This window comes from Mastacembelus armatus, chromosome 18, assembly GCF_900324485.2.
Source record: "Mastacembelus armatus chromosome 18, fMasArm1.2, whole genome shotgun sequence".
Taxonomy (NCBI): domain Eukaryota; kingdom Metazoa; phylum Chordata; class Actinopteri; order Synbranchiformes; family Mastacembelidae; genus Mastacembelus; species Mastacembelus armatus.
The window spans coordinates 12,052,324-12,064,823 of NC_046650.1; the positions used below are offsets into that span (position 1 = coordinate 12,052,324).

A 12,500-nucleotide genomic window follows, 5' to 3' on the forward strand; every position below is an offset into this window, starting at 1 on the left:
TCTTTCATTTAAAATAATTAACAGGTTACATTTTTAGCCTTACCTGTTTTCTGGAATTGTGACTTTGTGGTAGAGTCATGAAGCCTTCAGTCGTAACACCTTCCCGTTTGGAGAACATGTGATCAGCAGCATCTTTTGAGTTAACGGTCTTTGGACAGATGTCAGAATCGTACTGAAGACAAACAGCCAACAGCGGAAATTAGTAGTAAGGTTATAAAAAATGTGATCATGGGAAGACAACGTAACCAGTACTCAGAGTTCAAGTTGTGTTTCCTTCAACAAGACAAGGTAACTACTATAAAGGCTGGACGAACATGAGCAGGTTGAGGGTGATGATAGTTTTCATCTCGGCGGACAGACCATGTTCTAATCCCTGACTAAACTTTCTCTATAACAATGTATCCTTTTATAAAACTGTGACCCTCCACCCCAAGACCCATAGAGCTGGCTCTCTTTAACAAATCCTCATTTCATCAGTGCCAGGACACGTCCTTGGACCTTTCCCAACCCTCCACCACTCACCACCACTACCACCACTCATTCCACCTTGCTTCGAAATTAGGCCCTCCATCTCTAGTTGCTATGGAAACTGCTGGAGCACAATGTGCTCTAACAGGTAAGAGAAAGGAAATCAAGAACACTGAACTGCTCTGTCTACTTTTTCCCCCCTCTCTGCCCTTCCCACAAGTCCTGTGTCCTTCCCACAAGCTCCTGCGCTGGAAGCTGACAATCCTGATATTTAGCGGATTTGGGAGGAGAATCCTAATATTTTTAGCCAGCTCCAATCTGCTATAGATTTAGTTGTTGCAGAGCTAAGAGCTTTTCTAAAGAGCAGGGAAAAGTCACTGAGCCTACTGAAATAAACACCTTGAAACACTTAGAAACAACAGACAAAAATTGGCTTCCCCTTTAGAGCAATCTCCCTGACAACGTTGCCCTTTTTACTTGCTTACCCACACTAAGGCACTGAAAGGCTTTTACAGTAAGCACCTGTGATAAACAACACAGTGCTGCAGACACGTTCCCATAAAAGCAGCCGAACAGCTAATACTGATGAAATGTGTGGAGCATACAACGCAGCAGTGGGAAGTCTGTAAGATTTTTAAAGTGTATAATGATTTACTTGGAGTATTCAGTCTAATGAGGAAACAAGATGGCATTCACAAAGATGAATATAAGTGAAAAATAATAGGAAAACACGTCACACCCATGGCTGTTCTCCCCTGTGTTTGCTTTGCCTTGCATTATTAATGGCATATGTGCTGTGTCAGCGACTGACAGTGACAACACGTCGCTGTGTGTGGAGGTTAAGTACCACAATGTGATTGTTACAGTCGCCTTGACCTTATCCTCACAGCTTTTCCACATAAAATGATTTATGTTATTGCAAAGTGACCTCGAAAACTTTACAGTTCTTTCCCTGTTTATGTATTTAAGACGGCCAACAGCACAATGGAAATGGATGATTTTAGAAAATATGATTTATCATATCTCCTTGTTCTGAGATATGGATGGTAAAAGCTGATTTATTCCAACTGTAATCGAGTATATTTTTCATCCAAACGAGGAAGGAGGATGTGTCCGCAATATGTATGTCGCACTCACTGTTATTTTTGGATTGCAACGCAGAAATAAAGGAAAAGAGACATATACTTCTCCTGTACTCCCAAAGTCACTGCGTGCTTGAGCATCTTCTCATTAAATCACTTCATCATGCTTTTTCATGAACGCGTTCCTCACTCTTGCTCTAAAGTCTCCATCGCATGTCATCTTACCTTCATCCGAATGATATCTGCCACCCAGCCGACCTGCACCTCTCTCTCCTCGCAGCAGAAATGCCTGCGGAGGGAAAGCTCACTCACATCAGCCACTGATTTCCACCTTATCTCCACACTAACTTTAATCAGGTGACTGGATTCAGTCAGTCACAGCATCAGACAGTGTCTCTTCTGAGGGGACAGTTCACAGATCACTGTAAATAGTAGGTATTAATTCTACTGTAACGTACTGTACTATATGTATGCTACTATTAAAGCCTCCAGTCAGTTTGGGCTGTGCAAATGAAATAGACTGAAACTGATAACATAGCAAGGTCTCTTTTACTTATGGGGCTTGTCATGAAAAAAAGATTCCCCTTTTAACTTTAGTTTTCTAAAATGTGGCCCTGAAGACATCACCATTTTATATTATTTCAATCTTAACAGTGGACCAGATAGCAGCCTCTTACCATGTGACAATAACTGATGTACTTTAATGGAACTGCTGCACTGAGGTTCTCATTACTAGCCCACTTAAATTACTACAAAGCCCTTTAACGTTTTAACTCTGCCACTTGATTCTTTCTGTTTTAGAGACAGTTTTAAGTGGAAAGTGTAAAAGTCACACTCAAATCAATTACTGAATTTGGAGAACGTCTGCATGGCACTCACCATTGTTGTTTATCAGTGTAGACTGTGAAGCCCCAGCTGTTGAAACAAGAATGACATGGGTCAGATTGTGATTTTGCTCCTGCAAACTGAAGCTGTCTCGTTTGGAGGCAGAGATTATAAACATGTTTTTGTGTAAGGATGTAAAATTTCAAAGCACCCAACTCAAAAAAATAAATAATTGGAAATAAAATACCTGAGTGAGAGGTGTTTTTTAAAGACCTCAGCAGGTCAAAACCTTTTCATTAAAATGCAAAGAGGAAAAAAACAAATTCAACAAATGCTTGGTGCTAAACAGTGGAATTAATTAAGTTAATCAGTGCAGTTGCAGCCCACATGTTTATGCATGGGCAGACCTCAGAATGCTCTGGGCTAAAGCATACAGAGCACCAAGCATATGCTGCTCACACACAAGTACAGTTTGCTGGGAGAGGTGCAATGATGCTGAATCTCTACAATGTGATCTTGCACGAGGGAGAACTCACCTACTGCATTTACTGTCTATTATCACACATGAATACAGTTAATTGTACGGCCCTGCAAGTTAAATAAAGTGACCCTCTTCCCACACTGATATTCAATACGCATATAGGTATATAAGTGGCTGTGTGCCTGAATTAACCTGCAGAACATAGAGGTAGTATAAGGTAAAAAGACCAAGTTCCCAGAGAACACACCTTCCCTGAAACCCTTCACCACTGTGGCTGAACAGGAGCAGAGAAGTGAAAGAGGGGGCAGAGACAGAGCCTGAAGCCTGGAGCATCACTCCTGTGAGTTAAAGCCAGCAGATCCAACCCTGAAGTAGGCCGCTCACAGATAGACCTCTGCCTAATGAGGTACTGGAGCGTTGCCGCTCCTAACCCCTTCACAATGACTCTCTCCATTCTCCTCAGCACTCTGTCTTTATTTCTTTATTCACTGTATCACCTTCTCCCACAGCCCACTCAACAGTATATCTATGATACCACACTGTATCATTCTTTCCTTCTGCCTCTCTTTTCCTCTCTCTCTCTTCATCTCCCATTCCCTCTCTCTTATCCAGTTTCCCCCCCCCAAGGACTGAGTAATGCAGACAATCGCTTGCTGGACTCATTTTTCACGCTTCCCCAGACTCGAAATTCCGTCATGGGGAAAATTATGAGGAATTATAATTGGATAATGTGAAATATAGGCTTTGGCTTCTCAACAATTTCCTTTTCGTTTGACCAACAAGAACTGCTGTAGGTTTGGCATGTGTCATAAATTACAATAACAGAAGATCATTAAAATAAAACAGTGGCGGTCCTGTTTTGTATTTGCAGGAGCAGAATTTGATCATTTGTATTTGTTAAAATGCAATTACATTTAATCAATTTCATTACTGTGAAAAATTCGATAGGGTCAGGAGTGGCTTGGGTATCCCCTGGTGTCACAAAACTTTTAGGGAACAGAAAAGGCAATACATCTTTTGGGGGCTAATAGCTTACACACACACATTCACAAAATTAGAAAATACACTCAAAAAGAGTGACAGTAGTAAATCAGTAGTTCATCTTAATAACAAATAGGGGTTGATTTGCTAAGAAAATGCAAAAGTAGCTTTGGGGTCACCATGTGCATTATTATGAAACTGCAAGATTTTCACTGGCGAAATTACAAAAAAATGTTTGGCTTAATGCAATATTTATTGAACCATAAAACATGCAAGGAGGGAATGGAAATTTAAACTAATGGCCACTAAAACTGACTCATAATTGTTGATTGACCACTGTGGCAGAGGCAGCTGTGTCTGTAATTTAACATCTAGGATAAGCAGGTATAAAATTTGTGGCACTGCTGTTTTATTGGCTGCACACAGAGGGAGACAGACCAGCCAGCAAAGGAGGGCGAGAGCGATGGTATACGACTTTGTCTGTTCTTATTATCAACATTTCAGTAATATCCAAATGACAATGAAAACCCCTTCAATGATGGAAGCAAATAATATTGCAGCCAATGAATAAATGCACATACACGAAAGTGCACTTTACAGCAGCTCTCCTTTCAAAATAAATAGAAGGCAGTGCCTGCTATGATGCAAACAAATGGTGGTGTTTTTCAGGCGTTTTGCAGCTTTTACTAGATTCAGTCTTCTGCATTATGATTAAAGTAGCCAACCACATACAGCAGTTATTCAGATTTACAGCAGTAATCTTGCCAAAAGGCGACACAAACATGCATTTCACTTAACTTTGTCACCCTTTGTGAAAGTATGTGGACATTCAGTATTGACCTTGGAAACAGCACCACCCTTTATTGCATATATTCAAATAAACTCAAATGTAGCTGGGCTCATTCATCAACATTATTAGTAAAAATATCTGACATGCTGCTTGCAGTTTGGGTCATGCTCTACAGTATTTAATCTCTCTCTCACTCACACACACACATTCAGATTTAGGAAACTATTCAAGCAAGAACATTAGAGATTTATTAAGCATGTGAGCTCAGTTTACCTGGTTGGTGGTTTGAGCTTTTTCTTCAGTCCTAGGTAACATTTGACACTCTTGAGCAGGACTGCTTTCTCCACTTTAGTGCTCTGCAAAATTTCAAAAAATGAAAGGAAAACTAGGTGAGAAACACATTAAACTGGCCTTAAATAAATAAAGCAAAAGTACAAACTACAAGGAACAATCTAACCAAGAATAAGGCAAACAAAGTTCAAGTTAAATCCTGTTTCTGGCACCTACACATCACAACCCCCCAATTCACTCCAATGATCTTACACTAAATATAGACATGTCAATAATGCTAGACACCAAAAGAATATCACTTATATTTTTGTAACACTTCTAATTTCCTTTGCATATATGCAATAAATAGCTATATTCTTATGCAACCTAATACTAAGTAAGGCTTTGCCCTCCTCTCACACGCAACACCACCCCTCATCATTTTCCTTCTCCATAATACTTCCCCCCCTACTGCCTGAATTACTGCATCTCCATCAATTATTAACACGTCTTCACACTCCTTTACGTATCCCATGTTTCAACTGCAGAAATGTGCAGGGGAGAAAAGTCCTCGAGGGAACTCGGGCCTGCTGGTCCTCTCTGAAGTACACACTGAATTCTTTCTTTTTTCCAACAGAGAGTGAGAAGACCGCTGCTTTCTCTCTGTTTTAAATTCCTCCTTAATTTAACCATGTGGAACCCTGAGATGGACATGTAGCCAGGGATGTAAAGCAGGGAGGGTCTGGGTGGAGTTGATTGTATTTGGTTGTGGTCTTGTAGGCTCCATCCTGATACATATTTAGTTTTCTGAAGCAGTTCTGTAACCTTTTTAACTCCCTCGTGACAAAAGGCACTCTCGGCTCACCCTATACTGTGTGTTTGCATGTAAAAATCCGTGTTTACAGTAGATGTGGCAGAAGATTAAGTTGAAAATAAAATTGCACTTACTTTTATATCTCTGTAGAGCAGCAGCTTCTCTGCACAAAGTACAACATATTTGTCCTGGAATTTGTGCCCTGACAGCAGTTTGGAGGACCCATCGTTGAACTTCAGAGAATCACTTTTTATAAACTGCTTTTGCTCTGCCAGAAAACACAAAGAAACAGATAGTTTGATCTGCTGTCACCCTTAGTATATTAATTGGTGCTGAAACAGTCATTTATCTGTCTGAAACAATTAGCGGCTTTTCATGTGATCGTTTGACTAATTATTTTTATGGGTTTTTTTTTTTGCTTTTTATTTTTATCACTGCAAACTGAAAAATCTTTGGGTTTTGAATTTGATTATCTGAACTGATTAAATAGAAGGTTATTTAACAATGACACATAACCAGTAGAAAATGGTGTATCAGTGGTGTATGGCTTTAATTGCACACTTTACCTTTCCTATCAGCCGCTCTTTTGGCCACTGCAAACTTCTTTATGACAAGAAAAGCAGAGCTAGGGAAGTCCAAAGAACTCCACTCCAACACCTGCTCAAGAACCTTCTCACTGTGGTGCAAAGGTCGCTCTGGTGAAAAATATAAGTATTATAAAAGGTATTGTGCCAGAGGGAGGGAAATGATTAGCAGGTACATCTACTAGGAAACAGAAATGGTCAAGAAAAGTCAAGCACAACAACAAAGTCATTTTTTTCCTCTGGCCTTACATGAATTATAAATGCACTTAACTAAACTCCCAACCTCAAATCATAAAATCCGTGACTACTTCTAGTTAACTAAATAACAAAATGATGTTGTTGTTCCCATTTTCATCACAGAGCAGTTTGATTTATCTCCAGCATAGCAGGACCTGATTATAAAAACACACTCATGTGCAAAATAGACCTATTATCTCTTCCTAATTGGTGAACAGGGTACATGCTATCAGCCAAAAAAAAAAAAAAAAAAAAAAAAAAAAAGCAGATAATTTGTACCACCACCCTTGCTCTGATGCCTCCATCTCTACATTCCCCTGTTTCGTAACCAAAGGAGGTAAAAAGAGCCACAGTGGCATAACTTATTCATAACAGTGGGCTTATCTTCTTTCTGGAATCTCTGCAGACCCAGGCCATGGAATTAGTTCCTCATTTTCCAACAAATATTAGCTCCACTTTTCTGCCTATTGTCCTCAGTAACAGTGTTTATCTGTAGCTATCCTCCAAAATAGCTAATTAACGTACTTTCCCTCCCTTCTTTAGGGGTTTTATGAGCAAAACCTGTCACGCTACCGCCTTCAAAATAGCTTGACTGTTTACTCTTCCAGACATATTGTCTTGGCATGAAAAATATGCTGAACCGTCACCAAATATATTCAGTATTCCACACACCTTCATTTTTAGAAGAGGACGGTGTGTCCTTTGTAAGTTTGTGAGGGGAAAAAACAAACAGAGCGCAACGTAAACTCTCAGTGAACTGATGAAAAGCACAGGCACTGCCAGCTCCGCAACTTCGCGACAAAGCTCAACTTCCCACTTCACCGTGGTAGGATCAAATACGGGTACATGAGGCAAGAGGTGCCATCAGTGCATATTAATGCAAGATGAGGTGGGTCAGCTCCCTAGGTCAATCATGCACGGAAGATGAAGGCAATTCATGACATATGATGGTAAGGATGATTAATTAATGTGCATATCATTAAAACTGACGACGCTTGGCTAATTTCTCAGCGTGCTTGGATGCTTACAGACACGGGTTCATTAGAGAGATACCATAATCTTCTAATCACAGGCTTCTTGGGTGAGACAAAGTGAGAGCTTTGTATATGCCCTGAATGAGAATAGCCATTTAAAGGGTGGTGTGACGCATCAGTCACTAATAGGATATACTTCAGAAGACAGTGGACGGTTTAAAGCAAAGACTTTAACTACTATGGGATGTGGGATTTGATGCCCTTTAATTTCTAATGAACTTATAAAACAGAGTTCCCTTTGAACCGGTCAGCCTCATGACTTGTAATCATGCAATAGGTGTCTAATGATAAAGACTTTTAGAGGTGTGCATGCGTTAGTAACTTTTTATGTTTTTGCATCATAATGGAATATGAACCACTGTTGATAGTAGTAAGTATTTCAAGGAGAGGCCAAAAAATAAAAATAAAAAAAAAATGTATTTAAGTGAAGAATATGAAGGAAAATTAGTTGTGATAATTAACATATGTATTAAAATCTAAATGAACTGATTGAACATAAACACAGTGACATTAAGAGACACTCTACAGACTATAAAGGCAATATGATTTTCAGAAACAACGTATGAAAACGTAATCACATCTGTCAGGTCTCTGTGAATCCACTGTAGCACTTCAATTTATGAATAAATGACTCTGCGACCCTTCTGTCTCACAGAAACGAAGAATCTTGCATTTGTTCCTGGAGATGCTTTTCTCGCTGATTAAAATAAAATGCTTGTTTAATTTCTTAAAATGGATTCTAAGCAGTGGTAATTAGCAAAGAGGGTTGCCATGTAAGCCGGAATTATATGTGGCAGAGGAAAATATGCCTTTTACGATATTGATTAAACTTGTTAAAGAAAGGTTTGAATTGCAAAGAGCAGATATTGTTGTGATAAAAAAAAAAAGAAAAGAAAAAAAACAGAATTTCTTACAAACACCATGAGTAGACATTTTTATTCTGCTTTAAATGCTTCTAACAAACTAAAGTTGTCTACATGATGTTGAGAGTATTAGGTGTTCGTGTTCTTATGCCACATCACCTGCCTAAGTGATATGTCACACCTGGTAATTATTGGCTGTTGTTTCCAACACCTCTACCTGTTCCTCATGATGCTTTTAAGCAGAACTGAAAGATCCAAAGTGCAACAATGCCCCCGGCTCTGTGTTGTTTGGTGTAACTCGTATGTTTTACAGCTACATATGAACACATTCTTTAAAAACTTTTTACAGGCACGAAGAGATAAAACTATCCAGTATTTCACAATGCAAAAGCAAAAGGAAAATAGATAAAATTTGTGTAGCAGAAATATGTTTTCTCCTGGCATCGCTAAGAATTATCTTAGGAGCCCTCGGAGACTTGCAACCCCCTGACTACACATCTATGAGCCAATTGTTCATTCGACTTAAAACATATCCGTGAATCTTTGTGATGACAGAGCACCTGCATCTAACGTTGCTTAGGACTCTGACCGCTGGAGATAATCGTACATCACTGCTGGAAATACAGTGTTTTCAGGACACTCTGTGAGTTGAATCAATATTGTGACTTGGAGAAAATCCCTCATACCTAGCTCTCCGTTCTCAATGACCTCAAAGGTGGTCCAGAAGTCGTCAGCGGTAAAGGTGACATTCCTCATACTCAGTGCAGATTCTGCAAGCTCTGCAGACCGCATGCTGGGAGAGACCTACCACCAACACGACACAGAGATAAATGCATAGCTAGGAAAACAGCGAAGTGAATAAAAAAAAATCATCAAACAACATAAACACAACCTGCATATAAAAACTGAGACCATAAGCCCTTTGGATCGATACCAACATCCAGCCCTGTAAAAAGCTATTCAATACTTAACATGTAACATTTATTGCACAGAAATCTGACTGACAGCCATGTGCACAATGCGCTGATTAAGTACTTGTTTCTTTGTCAAGTTATAAGGTTTACCCGAACAGGACTGAACTAAGCAAATGTGCCACTATACTCCACAGAGAGAATGTGGTGTGTTAAAGTCAAATTGTGCTGCCGACCTATGAAAGGAATCTGTAACCTACAGCGGCCTGGAAGCCTTGTAAAATGCAATTACTCACACAATTAAATCAGACATTTCTTTGATTAGTTCGCTTTTGATTTATTTCAGTGGCGGTAATCCCATCAGGTTAAACCACAAATGTCTCGGCCTTATTCTATCAACATCTCTGCTTCTCATTCCACCCACCCCCATCCCTCATTCTGCTGCTTCACCTGCCTTCATCCCACACTCCTTCTCCCTCTCTCTCTTATTTCACCTCACCACTGCAGGACCTATAGGAAAGCAGGCATGCGCACAAGCTCTCATGCCCACATGCCTGCAGAAAGCACACACACACACGCATGCAAGCACGCACGCGCGCGCACACACACACACACACACACACACACACACACACACACACACACACACACACACACACACTCTTATACCTTGATTAAACAGCAGTTCTCTGGCTGTCTTGTTTCCAGGTACACCTCCAAGATCAAGTCCCCAGCTGGAGAAAACTGAGGAGGGAGAAAGAAAAGAGAGAAGAAAAAAAAAAAAATTAGTGAGACAGAGAGATCAGTTGAATTACAAAAACAATGCAGCTAGATTAATTGGCTTTTCTTCTAAATTCGTCCTCCAGTGTGGCATGAATCTAAATGGAGAAAAGTGAAAGAAACGGTTAGAGGATTTGTGAGAACTAAAGGTCATTTTCAGAGCTGCAGGCAAAACGAAACCTGGTAGCATTAATGAAATGCAAAATCAGGCTAAATAAAGAGAACATGTGTGAGACAGACTCACGTGTAGAGGTGGAAACACAGGGTGCAAACAGCACCTACACTGAAATAACAATAACCTTTTCTGTAACAAAAGCCATGAGAAACAGTAACGTGGTTCTACAGCAAGAACAAAAACAGATCCAAGACATAAAACAACACGTAACAACAAATTTCACTACAGAGAATGCAGTCATACACGTCAGCCGGAAGCCAAAAGTGTGTTGCTAACCGAAAACAGAGAAATAGCTGCGAATGGTAAAGAACACACACTTATGTCCCAGGACAGGGACTGCAAGGTCAACGATAGGTTGCAAGATCTGTAGGATTTAGAGAAGGTCTATTTCTGAACTCTGAACAGAAAAGTCTTTATGCTGAGGCAAACTAAACTTCTGCTAACTGCATCCTTCTTGCAGCTCCATACTTAACTCAGGGACATCAGAGTGGCATCAATCTTCTTGTCTAACTCTCTGCAAGATACCAACTTTGAACTAAGTAAAGCAAATATTCAAAAAAACTGATCCTGAGAATTGAATCAGAGAGAACTGGAGAACAAAGGTGGAATAATGGGTGTGAAAAACAAATCAAAGTCAACAGATAGAAGATGACATTGAAAATGTCATTTTCTAAGTGAGAAGTTCAAATAAATATTTTTTTTTTTTGCCTGACAAGCAGGAGGTCAAATTCCCAGTGATATTGGTCTTGTCAGTACAAGTGCTGGAGGTGTCGGCATCAATTAAAAACAGCCTCTTTGTGTGAAAAAGCAGAAAAGGCAAGAGAGAAAGTGGAAAACAGTTATCTTCAGGTTATTCTTTTGAAGAGGCGCTGTCATGGTTAGGGGACCAAGTCTGGTTTTATGGCAGCGTGATGGGAGTGGTAATCCATGTCTAGAGAATGAACAACTACAAGGCTTCTTTTCTCTTGGCTCTCTGGAAATTACAGTTACTTTTCCTCTGTCACTTTAATGTGCAGGTGAACTGAGGGCCATTATTGGCCTGAGCTTGGACTACCGCGTGATAAGAGGGAGGAAGGCACTTCTGACTCCTGTGGCCCTAAAATGATACAGAAATTACAGTCATTCAAACCAGTGGCACGAAGGCTGTAATTGTGAAAATGTCACACATAAATACAGAGCATCTTAGTTTGCTCAGTACACTTTTCACTCTTCTGCTTTATTCTTATGTGATGGGAAGAAGGAGCAGCCACACTTTAAAAACAAAATGACAAACATGAAAAAAAGAACGACAGTGAGCAGAGACTATGACAACTTGCTGGAGAAACAAGCAAATGCAACAGAAAGTGTGAAGAACTCTGATGGTCTATTCAAAACAAAGGCATTTCTAATCTTTATCAAAGTCATACTCTCTGTGCACTCGCCCTGGCTGTAAATGCAAGTATTGATTTTGTAGTGCCACTTCTAACTTACAAGGCATGACATTGCCTTGCACCTCATTATATCACTGATTTACTTACTCCCTAAGTCTAGCAATACTATCCACTTGCAGGGTGCAGGCCTCCCTATCAGTCCCTGCCTCTAAAAGGAAACAGATGAGGTCAGAACCTTTACCTGCAGCACCCGGTCCCTCTGAGACGAGCTTCCTGCAAATGTCAAAAGCGCACACGGTCTTGCTATTCAATCGCCGACCCACGACCCATTTGTTCAGCTCAGCCTACATCCTATACTTATACTCCTACCTGAACCTTCCTCTGTGTTTGGTAATGTTCACACTGTTGTCTGAATGATAATAAACCATGGGCCATGTGGGAGGTTTTTTTTGCCAGGGATGGCAGTGCCAGTCTGCCCGACTGGATGATCCAACCACTTAAATCCAGAAAAAAGATGTCAGCAGTGGCTGTATTACCCCAGTGGGTAAATCCAGTAGCGCTGTTATGATCAGTTATTAGTTTGGGCTTTGCGCTGAATATTTTGAGCCTAGCCCTGAATATTTGTGGTTGATAAAAAATAATAAAATAAAAAATCAAATAAAAATGTTGATGTAGCACTGGAGAACTTTTCTTGAGGCACTGGATTTGGGGGGGGGGGGGGGGGGTTGCGTAGTGTGCCACACCTGAAGAAGAGACACATGTAGGCAGCAGTGAGTGTTAAGGCTGTAACTTTCAGATAGTGAGCTGAGCTGTTGCCACTGGTGCCTTCTGTGTT

General features: G+C 40.2%; 1 protein-coding gene across 2 annotated transcripts in view; it reads right to left on the bottom strand.

Annotated features, from left to right (window-relative positions):
* Positions 1 to 12,500, bottom strand: part of arap2 (ArfGAP with RhoGAP domain, ankyrin repeat and PH domain 2) — a 94,969-nt gene that overhangs the window by 1,860 nt on the left and 80,609 nt on the right. For both annotated transcript variants that reach the window (XM_026327284.1, XM_026327276.1), the window contains 8 exons: positions 10,010 to 10,084; positions 9,116 to 9,233; positions 6,278 to 6,406; positions 5,846 to 5,979; positions 4,901 to 4,983; positions 2,430 to 2,465; positions 1,776 to 1,839; positions 44 to 172 (listed from right to left, as the gene is read on the bottom strand). In XM_026327284.1, the coding sequence (XP_026183069.1) occupies positions 44 to 172; positions 1,776 to 1,839; positions 2,430 to 2,465; positions 4,901 to 4,983; positions 5,846 to 5,979; positions 6,278 to 6,406; positions 9,116 to 9,233; positions 10,010 to 10,084 (768 nt within the window). The remainder of the gene's footprint in view (positions 1 to 43; positions 173 to 1,775; positions 1,840 to 2,429; positions 2,466 to 4,900; positions 4,984 to 5,845; positions 5,980 to 6,277; positions 6,407 to 9,115; positions 9,234 to 10,009; positions 10,085 to 12,500) is intronic.